At 35.4% G+C, this 14,701-nt stretch overlaps 1 protein-coding gene across 1 annotated transcript; it reads right to left on the bottom strand.

Moving 5' to 3' along the window:
• Window positions 1-2,114: 2,114 nt before the first annotated feature.
• On the bottom strand, window positions 2,115-7,481 carry LOC114519072. Its single transcript, XM_028539127.1, has 6 exons — window positions 6,343-7,481; window positions 3,992-4,089; window positions 3,148-3,263; window positions 2,546-2,583; window positions 2,411-2,468; window positions 2,115-2,307 (listed from the first exon to the last, which is right to left on the bottom strand). The coding sequence occupies exons 2-6, from the start codon at window positions 4,080-4,082 to the stop codon at window positions 2,278-2,280; spliced, it is 333 nt and encodes a 110-aa protein (XP_028394928.1). The 5' UTR covers window positions 4,083-4,089; window positions 6,343-7,481; the 3' UTR covers window positions 2,115-2,277.
• Between the last annotated feature and the right edge of the window lie 7,220 nt (window positions 7,482-14,701).

Raw genomic sequence — 14,701 nt, 5'->3', positions numbered from 1 at the left:
AATAATTGGTCGATAGACCATAATGACGTAACAAGCCGTGACACCTGCAGGGAATTCTGGTCTTAGTAGTCACGGGTTGGGAAATTTTTCGCCGTGACTACCAAAACCAAAATTGCCTGCAGGCGTCACAACTTGATACTAAATTCCACTCCTGTAAAAGGACCGTTGAACCAATTTCAGCCTAAATTTCGAGCATAAATGTGATTAATGCCTCGAGAACGAGGACCAATGCCCAAATGATGCCTCAAAATTGAATCAGAGGCTGAGCTGGTTATTTCATTTTACCCGCTCTTCGTGTATGCTATTGGCTAAATACACTTGTCATGACAGCACAACAATGTTTCTGATTGGATAATCTTATTATTTTCAATACTATCCGGATTAATTATCTAGATCTTCTCGTCGGGAGAGGTTGGTATAAATTAAACCTACATCACCTGATAAAATTAACGCTTTTGTTAAGGTTCTGTCCCTTGCGTCTTCTTTCTGAACCCATCGCATAAAGACAGACTGGACAAACACGAATAAATGTTGCGCGAACAGTGAACATGAGCGTAAAATACTGGGCGGTATGTTGATACCTTGGCTTAAGAGCTTTCGTTATTTATTAAATACGATAAAAATTGATTTGCGATATTACATGGTGTCCCAAATAATATCCCCTCAAAAGAAACCGCTTTTTTGTCGTTGACTCATCCCTGACTCAAGCATTTAAAATAGATTGAATTCACATGAAGTGAGCCACTTTTAGATGGAGTGGGTCTTTTGAAAAGATTGACCGTCGCGTGGTTCTCTGAAGACCATAGAAAGTCTCCATGTCAATTTTAGGAAGCTCGACTTTTTTTAATAATTTAGGAGATCTGGAACGTCGGAAATGCCTTTCTCTACTCTTAAAAAAAGGTTGTTTAGTGCGAGCCTGAATGTATACTATGTTTGGTTATACATTTAATATTTTAATCGCAAAGACAAATTAAGTAAAATGATCTAATCAAACATGGTAAACTTCGTTCCCCTTATTCTAAAAACAAGGAGGATATGGACCCCCCCCATGATTGACGACCTTCAATGATATACTCGGGTAGAACTCGCCAGTCGCCACACGGTATTGCATAAAAACTAAAGTAAACCTTAGTTCATTTGCATTCGTTTCGGGAGATGAAAAGTTCGACGTCTGAAACGGGCCCAATCCACCAAAATATTTTTTCAGCTGATTGAAGTAGTCCGTCCGTGAACCGAAAATCCAAACATATTTTTAGGGGGAGTGTCGCCCCCTACTGTGATGTAGAGATCTCATATTTAAAAATGCCTAAAGTAGTCAAACCCATAATCATACTTTCAATAATCAATGTTTGTAAGTAATCGCAAATGAAGTGACATATAAACATACTATTTATTTTGTAAGCTTGAAATTTACAATAATTTTGTATTTACAAGTTTTTAGTTTTAGAGCAAATGTGCATGTCACAATGAGTCGGCCGGCTTCACGACCACAACAGCAATACATCTGCTTCACTGCACGAGTTGAGTCAACACAAGCACCTTACGTTACTATTCATTCACTTTTGACTCAACGCCTTGTTTTCGTGTCAGGTAAGAAGTTACCCACGTTAGGATTTAGAATTATTTTAAAATTACTTGGTATTGAGGGCAAGAATGTAGAACAAATATGAAACAAATGTGTGCAAGAATTGTGCAGGTAAAACATGCAGATTGCATCTGCGTAGCAGACAAAAACTATACCTATATGTAAACACGAAAACAAAGTCATTGGTACAGAAGTGAACGGTAAGGCCATTGGTATGTTTCGTTTAGGGATAAAATCTGACAATGTATTCAATTTTCGCTATCAATTTACTAGCTGTACACCTAATATTTTTAGATAAGACCTACCAATAAATTCATTAATTATTGAAGAAATTTTACTGTGAATGTATATTTACTTAAACGTAATCCAAACTTTCTAAAAGTATGTCTACATACCGTTGCTCTACATTGAAAGCTTTACAAAAAATATTCTCTTATTTTATAGACTCTTAGCATTGGCTAAATGTTTATTTGATTGCTGAAAAGAATTATTTCATCTGGGATGTTTTAACCTTAAATTCTCTCGGTTCTAAGTTTCCCTCGTTTTTTTTTAAATGGTATTCCAGCTTTTGTTGTTGAGAACAACATAGATACTCCGTTTTGAGAGAATTTTAAGGCAGTTTACTGTCTTGGGCGACTAAATAATCTGTGTTTTGACGAGAACAAGATTTTCTCTTAGGGTTAAATTGGATATCATCTTTCCTCATCTCTAAGGTCAGCGCCCTACCCAAGAAATGTAAAATATTTTAATAATTTCGAAGATCATGAGACGATATCAATAGGTATATAGCATAGACATAAAAAACATAAAAAACCCTTATCTTACCGCTTCAATTTTAGAATCCAACATTGCGAAAAATTCCACTTGGGACTGTGTCCTTGTGCTATGAATAAAAATGACGAATACCTATTTATGTATATTCAGAATTTGCATTTTTAAATAAACTGCATGTTACGTTACCTTGGCCTGTTTTTAAGTATAACTGGAGCTAGGGGATTCTAGAGAACCAAGAATACATTAGTTAGGAATGCAGGGATCCAGAAGATCAGAAGCTACTGAGTACTGTTTTTGTCTGTTTGTGCGACCTCGTCTAGCGGGGACATTCTCAGAATTAGAGCATTCTCAGTTGAATGGTCAGACTAATCTCATTTTGAAGTTAAATGGAACATTTCGTGCAGAATAATGGTAAATTTGTCTTTTCCGTGGTAAGTACCAGTAAAATACCAGTAAATTTATTCGCTAATGCTGAAAACTAAGGGCGCTTTCCTTTAAGCGACCAAAATGGTCAGACCGATTACATTTTGAATTGAAATAGAGTATTCCTTTAAAAATATAGCGGTGTAACAGCATTTTCTGTCTTCTTAAAACACTCTGAAATACCAGTAAACTGTCTGTACTGAAATACGACAGGACCGGTTCAGAATGGATTTGTTGATGAATATAAGGAAAACTATTCATCCTACAAGTCTGTCCTTCGAAGTTTATCCCAACTGGGATCATGTAACGAGGACTAAACTACAATTTAGAACAACCCTGTTAATGCAGTTTCTATAATAACTTACGTTTATTTGCCCAGGAATATTTTGAAGATGTTTCACTCCATTACTATTGCAGTTATCATAATTTGACAGTGGCCTCCTTGGCTGTGGTGGCCTTAAAACCCCATTGCTATTTTCATCTAAGAATAAATTATAAACTCACTGAGTGCCACTGACTCATTACGTAAAAATAGTATGGCATGACACAGACTAAAATACTTAAATTGGGGAATCTTGTTCAGGGATGCTTGCATTTTGCCAGCAGGGGAAAGGTGGGTAAAGATGCAGTTCATTTTAAAGGATTACATATTTTTCACAAGTAGAAGATCAACAAATGTGATTCAAGGATAGCACATCGCCTGGTGAAAAACACACAGAGAGGAAAAAAAACAGAATGAAACCAAGATGTTTACTTTTGCAGTTCTCTTGTATGCACTGCTACTGAAGTGCTCTTTCAGGAAAATCTGCCCCCCATTTCCCCTCTAATTGCTCTGGCTTCCTGATCTAGGTGCATTGCCTACAAAATGGTTAAACCTAAGGTTGGGGTAAGCATGATTTAAGCAGTATACTTATTATTGAGACCTAAATAGGACAAGGTAGGACAAGGATATTATTGCAAGAAAACTAAATTTGGGGTAGCAAACTTCTGATTGTATAATGCATAACTCATAATAGAAGAACAGACTAGAGTAGCTCTGTAGCTGGTTAAATAGCATACTGAAATCATTTTACAAAAATGTGTTATAGTAATACAAAACAACAAGTATTATGTCATGGAATTAAAATTAAGAAGTTCAAGTTCAATTTAAATTGTTATAGTAGAGGTAGAAATTACTTTTTCTCAAATATCCCTTAGAGAATACCATACCTGGAGTATTTGGGGAAGTATGAGTTATTTGAACAGGACTTGTGTTCGTCTCTGACGATGTCTGAACTCTTTTGCTCATAGGACATCCCATTACTCAACTGAAACAAAGCATAATTCACCAAATTAGAAGAGAAACAGGTTCTATGAAAAAAGAATAATCCAAACATTTCCTGTTAGGAAAGTCTAAATTCCTGTTTCAATGTTTATGTTAATGAGGTTGGCAGACAGTAATATATGATGCTATATTTGTTATTCCCATTCTTCTGAAGAATATTAAAAAAATGCTCCTATACTGATACACAACGTGGAAAAACATTTCCAATGTCTTCTAATAAAGCTTATAAAAAAACTAGTGAATGCAACAAAGACTGTAGATAGCCAAACAGGAGATTACGAATTTTGAATTAGGATTATGTTAATTCTATATTTATATAACAAAGGTCAAATAGTTACAGTCTGTGTTGAGAATAATGGATTGTTTGACACATGCATGGTATAAACTGAGAGATAGTACATGACTAGGATCTCCATGACATGTTAACTCACAAAGTAATTGGTTGTGAATAGCAACACAGTTTTTTAAGGTAGCAGGATGTCCGCTGTGTGATGAATATTTGCAATGGTAAAGACTAATGTGAGAGTTGTTTTCAAAATGGTCTGGTAATAGTACGTGCTGTGACACATACTAGAGTGGAGGGGCAATATAGTATGATAAAGATTATTTCCATACAATAACAAAACTAAAAAGATTATTTCACTCTTGTAACCACTCTCAATCTCCTAGTCATGACAGGCTATAGCCTAACACTGATGAAATAGTGAAATAGGCTTAATACTGTACACAAATACTGTTTTATGTGAGCATTGTATGCAAATCAGTCCAACTTACAGAAATATATTGGCACTGAATTTATCCTATTTACCACCTGGTATAACATTACAGCTGACTGCAATAGAAAACAGCCTTTGGTATTTATTGTATTGACATAAGTTGAATATCTTTTTTCCACTCAACTCCCATACAACTCCGCTTAATCTGTCGCTTGCAAACACTCATTAAACATTACGTTGTTTGACCAAGGATTTCAAAAAGATAAATCTTGGCTAACTCGGCGTAATTTGAAGGTATGATAAAATATATCATTCCTAGTTCCCAAATAAGGCATTACATAACAGTGGTTCAAAGGTGTGAAACGACAATTCATACACAATTTACGAAAGGATTTTTAAATCTCCCAAATATAACGCTACAATATATGTTTTCAGCATAAATAAACTGATTCGTTTCTGCTCTCAAATCTTTATTTAGGGAAAATATCAATCAACTATTGCATTTTATATTTATAATAGTGGGGGTTTGGCGTTATAGGATTAATTCGAGCATTGTGCAAACATTTTAACTTAGTAAATTAGACGAGCACAGCGTGAATGCTCGCGTGTCAGGCCATATATACACTCATAAACGTAATATCATATTTTAAAGAAAATATCAACAAAGTCACTTTGCCTTTCAAAGAAAGGAAAATACAGATTTTTGTTTTTAAAATCATAACAATTCAATGCAAATGCGTTGATAGAGAAAAACTATTGTTACATATTAGACATTTCGGCGTGGATTTGTAAACATTAGACATGTTGGCATGATCGAATTCGCTATCTTCGTGTGCCTTATTTCTATAAATCGGAAAGTGCCCAACTGTTTTTTACTATTTCAACAAAGACTAAATCTGGCTTTAGTTTATGCTCCACACGGTGAGGGTACAATTAGTGCAATTTTAAACATGCAATAAAAAAAATTTAAACTGAATACTTATTACAAGGCAAATTTGTAAAGGGTTATTACAGATAAAGTTTGTGAATTTTATTCGGGCTATTTGCGAGGGGTAAATTTATTATTGTTGGGCTTAATCGTTGAGTGATTTAGCGTGAGGCCTCACCACAGGGGCTAGACACGGTCCAGTGTAATTTACAATGCTGTTATTTATTACAAATGAAATAATTTTACGAATTCTGCGTTTATATTGTCTGATACACTAGCCTGCGTCCTCCCGAAGTAAATAACCACACTTTCAACTATGTTTACTCCAAATGTTTTAATGCAGACAATTTAACCCAACGCGAATTAATATTACACAATTTAACGCCATATATGTCACCGAAACACAACACGGTACTGGGAAAATTGTGTACACATATTCAAATACAAAAGTATTGGATAAACCTCTTTGTTTTGCTTTCTTGTGAACGAAAAACCTTTAATTCATACGTGGGTGTATTAAAACCGTCTAGTCCTGTTTATATTGTACTCAGTGGGGCAGCAAAAATTTTCAAATTAAGTAACTCTGACATACCTTTGTCGGCCAGCCTTTGTTGACGATCAATTCTTCCTTCAGAAATGTTACAATTTTTGGCTGTTATGTAGTCGAACGGCATTCGAATTCATTGTTGTATGTTCCGCAATAACATCCAGTTTATACTTTCTCTGGATCGTTTGAATAGAACGTGAAAACGGACCAGCCTTGTGTTACCTCAAAAATCAGCTGCTTTTGTTTCTGACTTTATAAGCGGACTTACAAAACACAAATCGTACGCGAATGCTAATAATCTTTATAAAAATACCACCGCCAATTCCGGTATCTCAATAATAAGACCACTTCGATTATTATATATTGTAAAGTGCCAGATATATTCAGAATGCTATATTTTGTTCTTCGTTCGCGAACACCACTGTTATCGGTTAAATCGCGGACAAAATATCATCCGCTGTGTATTAAAACTGTGAATCCTATTTCCTTCCGTTGACCGAGGCGTGCCCTCTCAAGCTAGCTTCACAAGATTCCAAATCCTGTTAAGCTTTAACGAAACGTTTTAATGTTTTAAATAAGCCTAGCGTTTCCAGGTGCTCGCTAAGTGAAATCTACATGAATTTGGTTCAAAGAAATATGATTTCCCTAATATCAAAATAAACACGCTGTCGAGTATGCGCAGCGCAGCGCGGGAGACTGGAAATCAGTGTTTTGTATTTCAGTAATTTCACACTAGTTTCTATATATTGAAAGGTCAAATTGTGGTTAAAAAATATCGCTTTGGATTGCTTTATGACTTTATATATATATGAAACACTTGTTTTCGAGTGAAATAACTGCAAAATCCAAATGTTAATATAATTATTCTGCCCTAACCATCATGAAGGAAATCAAATTTCGAACACATGCACATGCACACATTCATCTTGTAAACAAAGATTTAAATCAAGACGAAATTAGAAAACAGTAATTTAGATTAGAACGAACTTTGTATCACGAATTATATACAGTCCTCGTAAACTGAACCACCGGAGAATGCAAGCGCCGTACATCAGTACATGCAAAATTCAAAGTGAAGGTATCAGTTGTGCATACAAACCTGAAAATAAAAAGATAAAAAAATTCAATTCTATGTTGCAGCTAAATGTTTTTTCCCGACTGAAACGTAAAAAACAAATGGAAAGTACGCTCTGACGCCATCCAGTTTTGATTTAGATTTTAAACAAAGAAGCCTATAACACAAAAACGGAAACACGGTCTATCATCAGTACCGTTTGACGTCACAAAACTCGTGTGTACCATAAAGATGGCCTTTTAAAATTTGTATATTGAACTATAATTACGTTTCTATATTAAATGACCGTTTGTATAAGCGCCAACTGGCTTTCCAAAAGCTGTAAAAAATTGCAGACGCAATAAGGTTGCAGATCGTAAACATTGTCTATATAAATATACGATTTCTCGAGGGTATTTGACCAGCTTTTACCTGATCAGCCAATCATTTTCGACCAACCTGTAATATATGGCTAAATCTAATTAAAATTTCAAATGCAAGTTAAAAAAGAGTTTCTTGTTGATCTTGTGAGATTAAAGAAAGTTGTAATCTACAACCGTCCATCAGTAATTTGACTGATAGGACATGCAAACTTCAGTTTGCGACTGCAGCTAGCCTTTTAGCTAATTAGCGGCACTGCACCGGGAGTGTTGAAAAAATTGTTTCACAGTTTTATAGTGACTAGTGAGCGAATATTCTATTTCGCATTTCATCGCCTAAAGTAAATCTATTTTTTACGGCAACATTGCGTGTTGTTTTCATTGGAGATATATATTACATATCGTTCACCTGACCAAAAATGGCAACATTTGCCGTCTTCAGTATGTTTCCCACGTTCCAGTATTTTTAGAATTTTTTATGCATGTTTGGAAACCTCTTTTTCTGCTTATTTGACTAGCATATAATCGAAAAAAGTAATTAACATTGCAACTGTAAGACTAATTATAGTTCATTGTGCACTTTGTGCAAAAAAACTTATTCAGTAAGTTATTCAAAAGTGTGGCGTAGGTAGCCGCCACAATATAACTTGCAGATTATATAATTAAGTTGATATTATTTAGAATTATTGAATGACGCCAAAGGTGTTTAGATAAACTGATTTTCCAATTCCACCTCCGCATTTTAGCCCACTTCACTCAAATTTTGAAATTTTTTAAAATTTACTCCATGCGACGGATGTAAATGTCCGGCGTTCTTGTGCTGTACACGAAAATCCGCCTCAATGGCAGACCGTGGGAGTATTGACCATATAGGCATAGGCATTTGGCACTGTTGAGCCAGGTCAGTCTATATTGACAATCCGGTTACTAAGGGACTAGGGTTCTATTACTGCGCCGGGTTCACGAGCTTGTGTTGATTACGCTTATTGTTCAGTATTTATCTTCGAGCTATAAACAACACCATAAGCACAGCATGAAAGGCAAAATCACAGTACTCTGAGCGGCAGGCACGCGTTCCTTGTGGTTTGATGAAATGGCATATATATTTCATTGAAGTAATAAAATCACAGCGTGACGTACTAATAAGATTTTGCTTGCATCCTGGCGTCTCCCCAAATGTGAACTCTCCCAAAAAACCACAATGACCACATTATATGAAATATTCTTGTTTGTTCACTAGCCTTATCAGCATTGCGAAATAAGAAAGTTCCAGATTTTATATTCTAGCTGTGTTAATGATCTTGTTATTGACAGAAAAGCCAGTTAAGTAGTTCGCCTTCTTTGGGCTTTTTGTGTTTACGAGGCAACAAATAAAGAATGAGTACGTTTTGCTCAAGATATAGAACGCTCTTCGTAAAAACGACTACATCTTACAGGTCGAAATATAGGGCCGCAGAGTTCAGAGAATGAATTTGAACCCGTTAATTCAAATCTAAGCTAGTCTAAGTTAGAAAAATAGTCATGAAACCCTTTTGATCGATGGGGTTATAAGGGTTGAAACACCGTCTCACGCAGTTTCTCAGTTCAGCCGTCATAAACATGCACTTTCCTTACAGTCGAGAAAAGATGATATTAATCCAACCGCAAGAACTCTGTATTTTAAATGCTGATTTTATCATTTATGTGTAATTTTTTTTATGAAAACTACGGCATTATTTTCTACTACGTGGCTTAGCTCACCGTAAAGGAGCCATAAAATAGGGGGGGGGGGTATTTAGCATATGTGTGAGTGTGATACATGACATTTTCACCACACTCATAGTCATAGGATACATATAGAGAAGCGTTCAGGAGTTTTTTCTCCACCGTAACAACGAGGAAGGTGTGAAGTGCAATTCTCGTCAACGCAGCTCTCACCGGCCCGGCCAAATATTGACAAACATTTACATAAATTAACTAAAGTATAAAGTTACGGAGCTTTGAGAACAGAGAAAGTAGTGGGCTAGTGGCTGCATTTTCACTTTTCAGTCAAACGTGGATGAGCGTCTATATTAGGTATAAAAGTTATCTCAATAAATACTACGTTATACCTATATTTAGTTATAATATCAAACTGAAAAATATATCGGTTTAATTAATTTGGGTATTTAATTCAAATTAATGAAGATCTAAAAACGAAATCTCTGTCAGCACTGAACTAGACATTCCTTATTTGTCAGGTCATGAGTGAAACATAAGAATGACGAAGAGCTGGAATTACGCGTTTTAAGTTAACGTAGTAAGACTGTAAGACTACCACTAATACTAATGTATCAGCTAGCGCATTTACAACATAAAGAATGCGATGTAAGTTTGGTGAGACCGCTTAGGTATATGAAAATTCGAATTCATTGCATGCATGTATTTACAAAATATCCACTATCCAGCCGTCAACCTCATTCTTCATTTCGAACATATATACTGGTCGGTGCCAGTGGCAAATAAGGTACTGTGTTACCATGATTGCATGGCCATCACATCTCGGCATCTCAGATTGCCATTGATGGACCGCACAGGTGAAATGTAAAGGTCTAATACATTGTATTTTAATTCTTATTCAGGTTTTCTGCACCGTAATTAATCAGGCAATAGTGTTAAGTAGCAATGTCACAATTCTTGTCGCGACAAGTACAAACGACTTGACCCCAATGTCGCACATAACAATGGATGAAAAATGTCGTAATTAAGTCGTGACTAAAGAGTAGTAATTACCGTGTGGAGTGACATGGGCATAGCTAGGGCTTTAAAAGGAAAAGGAGACGCATTTTGATGGGACTAGCGGCTAAATTGGATTAATACAAACTGCTTTGTTGAGAAGTTGATACATCTATATAGCTATATTGGTAAAAGCGGTTTTATGCTATCATTATTCACGTGGTGCAAAAAGCCAAACATTCAATATAAAAGATAAGAATTGATATCATGGAATGATGGAAGAATACCGGTAAAAAGATTATCGCGGCTTATTTGTATCCAATTGAGGTGAATGTTTGGTAATCATTAGCTACGAAAAGGAATGAAAAATATGAGAAATATGGTGACTTTTTTTACGTCATTTAGGATATAACTTGCTCAAAGAAGTTGCATGCATGTCGTATTTATACTATTTACTCCAGATTATGCGGTTATGCCTGGAAAAAGGTATAGTGGAAAACTGGGAGATGCGAAAATGTGCATGTTCAATGGTTACTCCTGCTGTGTATGATATACAATAATGTATACTGAGTCTTTCTTGGAATAGTTAAAAGGGAAAACATGTACGGACTGACACTACGGAGTTCCTTCATTATATAATTATCTTAGGATGTAAATCATGCCTCGATCATACCTAAAACATTCAGCTGTATTGACCTAGCTGGCTAAAAAGCAAAAATTTCTTCTTCAATATTTTAACTGAGTTTAAATGATGCCCTCCACAGCTTTTAATATCAATACGTTTAACATCAGACCCGGTGAAAACAAAAATTGTTTTGGGATTTAAGTTGCCCTTCTTCGCTGGGCCTCTGATGTATAGACAGTACAATGTTTCACTATGGATCAGTAGTTATTTTTTTCATGTCAATGATGGTATGTAAACTATAAGTACGAAAGCAATTGAAAACCTTTTATATTTAAATTGCTAAATTTAAAATAATCATGAGAGTGTTCTATTTTGGGGATTTTATTTGTTAAATAAATTGGCTTGTGGTTCTTACCGCCAATCGACTACGTCATCTAAAATGGTTTCGTAAAAGAAACAAGACGGTAATACCGTTTTAGATTTTTATACTTCCCTTAGTTCCATATGCCAGAGCTTGTTATTATAATCCTTATATGACGTGTTAGACCATCTGCGCATGCCTGTAAGGTTATATCATGGCTATATGTCTGATGCAGTGGTCTGATACAATTAGTCATAGACACAAATATGTAGCGCTACTTTGGAAAACTGGGCCAACAGGAGGAACATAATTATTATTTAATGATTCAAAACAACTCAAATATCAGATCTGAAACCACCTGTCTCTCAAACATATCTTTAAAATAGATTGCAGGTCTATACTTATACCACAAGACCACTACGATTACGTGTACCTCTACTTTAATACACCTATAAATGCATGGCTACAATACATAGTATATGACCTAAAATATATCTCAATAAAATATATCTCTATCACCTAGTGTGAAAATTGCTCTCTCTTCCATCCCAACTACGATCTGAACAACGTATTTTTTTAAATAACAAACGCTTGGGTGGCGTCATTAAATATTCCCGTAGTCATAGAGTCGTTGCGAGTCGCGACTGATGAATAAAGTGTTTATATAAGACCTGGGGAGTGAGCGTTTATTGCGATATCACTGATGAAACTGTGAATTTATGTTTGCGGTATAGTATCGATGAAAAACGCCGTAACGACAGGACAAATATGTGCGTTAAGGGAATAAATACGGGTTTCCATGCACAACCATAGACAATCCAGAAGACATGTCTTCTGGGCCGTGGAGCGTAGGTAAAAGAGCCTGGCTTGCGAGGTTGGTCTTCTGGATGGTCTATGCTGCTCAGTCCTCTAAGCGGACTGGAGCACAGGCAAAGAGTAGAAGATATATATCTACTCTTTGGCACAGGCTAGCACAACCAGCGATCTTTTCGATTTTTTCCAGGTTTGATGGCAATATTATGGTGGAATGTTTTTGAATATTTAAAAAAGAACAAAGATTCCCCCCCCCCCCAAAATAACAAAAATATCTCCAAGTTGAAGAAAATGCAATAAAGCAAAATTGAAGTGAACCTAAAAAAATCCAAAGTTCCGAGAAGCAAAAAATCCTAAAGGCCATTTCACATGGTGCCGCCCTATTACGAATGTAATCCTAATTATTTTAAGAGACATACAGTAAATTAGTGCAGAGTATTCAAAATGTAAGTGTATAAGAAACGTACATGGAGTGTAACAGATATAAACTTTGATAGTGGCCAAATCTCTCAAAAATAGAATTGCATTGCAAGTTGCAAGAAAAATTGCACCGTATAACATGGCCTTGAAAACGTAGACGAGCAGAAAAAATATAACAAAAAATTCAGTCCAAATTACTTTAGCAAACGGGTAATGAAGGTGGTTTTTCATGAGTCATGAATTCGGCCAATCGGCACGAGGCGGAATTTCCAATTCGCTTTTTCAATTGTGAGAAGTCGCCCATTCATTTAATTAACGACCACTTCACTGATACAATTTAGTTATTTAGAAAGCGATCACCCTTTTTTATATGACATATAGACCAATTGCGAAACTTAGTAACCGCGCCTTCGCTCAACATGGAAACGAGGCTTATTGTGCAAAAAACAATATTTGTATTTTTTGCAGTACAAAGCTATTCGCCGAGTTATATGCCGTTTTTCGCCTTTGTTTTACATATTTTTCGATACCTTTCAGCTTGGTTTCATCGTTGTTATCATAGTTTTCAGGTTAGGAAGTCTTGCCTTTCAATTGAGGCGTTTTTGTGGTGTTTTCATTAATCTTTTCGGCTGCTTTCGTCGGGGAAGTATGGAAAAGGCCGACACAAACTCAGGTAAAAATTTAGTTTTTCCAAACTATTTCGTCTCAAGTTTTGAAAATGTATTTCATTTTTCTCCCTCTTATTTGTGCAAAATTTGGCGATATATATTTGGTGCAAAATCTATGTTTTTTATGTCAAAAATTATTGAAAAGTGACAGTCAGATTATATAATTTTCAAACCTGATGACTGAAATGGCTTCATTTATTCAAATTTATTCACAAATATCACTGTATTTTTTTTTCTTTATACCACAGTAATACTGTTAAAATGGTCAAAAGTAACTGACTGAAATGTTTTTGTTTATTTTCGTTTTAATAAAGTACAGACGATGCATAGCTTGCATGCCGGCCTGAAGGTCGAATTTTATAAAAGTCGAATTCGAATGCATCTGAGTTTGCATCTGAATTCTGCATTTGTGTTAGTACAAAACACTATTCTTTCTATCTACTACCATGCAATAGATGTTTAATAAGGGTTGAACCAGGAATACTTGAAAAGGAAACGATTCCGTTCACCATCATAAACGGAAAAACACTTGCGAACTCCGGTTTAAATATTTTTCGCTTTCGGCTTTGCCATCATGTAAAGGTGTATCTTAAAAACGCTGCAGCTCGCATTGTGGCTACCTTTATTGTATGTTATTGCCGGAAAAGGAATATTCAAATTGCAATTCAAAATAGACAATGATATAATGTCTTGGTTATAAGTATTTTACTATCCATGTCATGCATGTGTGCCAAGTTGAAGAGTTGTTTTGCTTTTCAGTCGGCATCACATCACATGTACTGTAGTTTATATACACAAAGAAAATAAACATAAAACTCCGTTGCTTCTTTTATCTTTTATAGTTTTTGTCAACAGATTTCTACTATTTTTTGCTGAGCTGTAAAATTGCTGTCAAATTACATCTTATCGATTGATAAAATTGGTATAAAAAAATTTTAGATGAGAAATGTGAACATGGTGGTTTGTTCGATCGTGACTTTTCAATAATTTTTGACATAAAAAACATAGATTTTGCACCAAATATATATCGCCAAATTTTGCACAAATAAGAGGGAGAAAAATGAAATACATTTTCAAAACTTGAGACGAAATAGTTTGGAAAAACTAAATTTTTACCTGAGTTTGTGTCGGCCTTTTCCATACTTCCCCGACGAAAGCAGCCGAAAAGATTAATGAAAACACCACAAAAACGCCTCAATTGAAAGGCAAAACTTCCTAACCTGAAAACTATGATAACAACGATGAAACCAAGCTGAAAGGTATCGAAAAATATGTAAAACAAAGGCGAAAAACGGCATATAACTCGGCGAATAGCTTTGTACTGCAAAAAATACAAATATTGTTTTTTGCACAATAAGCCTCGTTTCCATGTTGAGCGAAGGCGCGGTT

Source organism: Dendronephthya gigantea, unplaced genomic scaffold, assembly GCF_004324835.1.
Source record: "Dendronephthya gigantea isolate DGI-Jeju-01 unplaced genomic scaffold, DenGig_1.0 000012F, whole genome shotgun sequence".
Taxonomy (NCBI): Eukaryota; Metazoa; Cnidaria; class Anthozoa; order Malacalcyonacea; family Nephtheidae; genus Dendronephthya; species Dendronephthya gigantea.
Note: the sequence above shows the minus strand (reverse complement) of the source record. Positions and strands in the feature narration are given on the sequence as shown.

Excerpts from the sequence above, each read along its gene's own strand:
- LOC114519072 (XM_028539127.1), bottom strand. The coding sequence starts at position 4,082 with ATGGGATGTCCTATGAGCAAAAGAGTTCAGACATCGTCAGAGACGAAC. Across the intron at positions 3,264-3,991 it reads TACTTCCCCAAATACTCCAG|ATGAAAATAGCAATGGGGTT; the intron begins GTATGGTATTCT and ends ATTTATTCTTAG. Across the intron at positions 2,469-2,545 it reads ATACTTAAAAACAGGCCAAG|CACAAGGACACAGTCCCAAG; the intron begins GTAACGTAACAT and ends TTTTATTCATAG.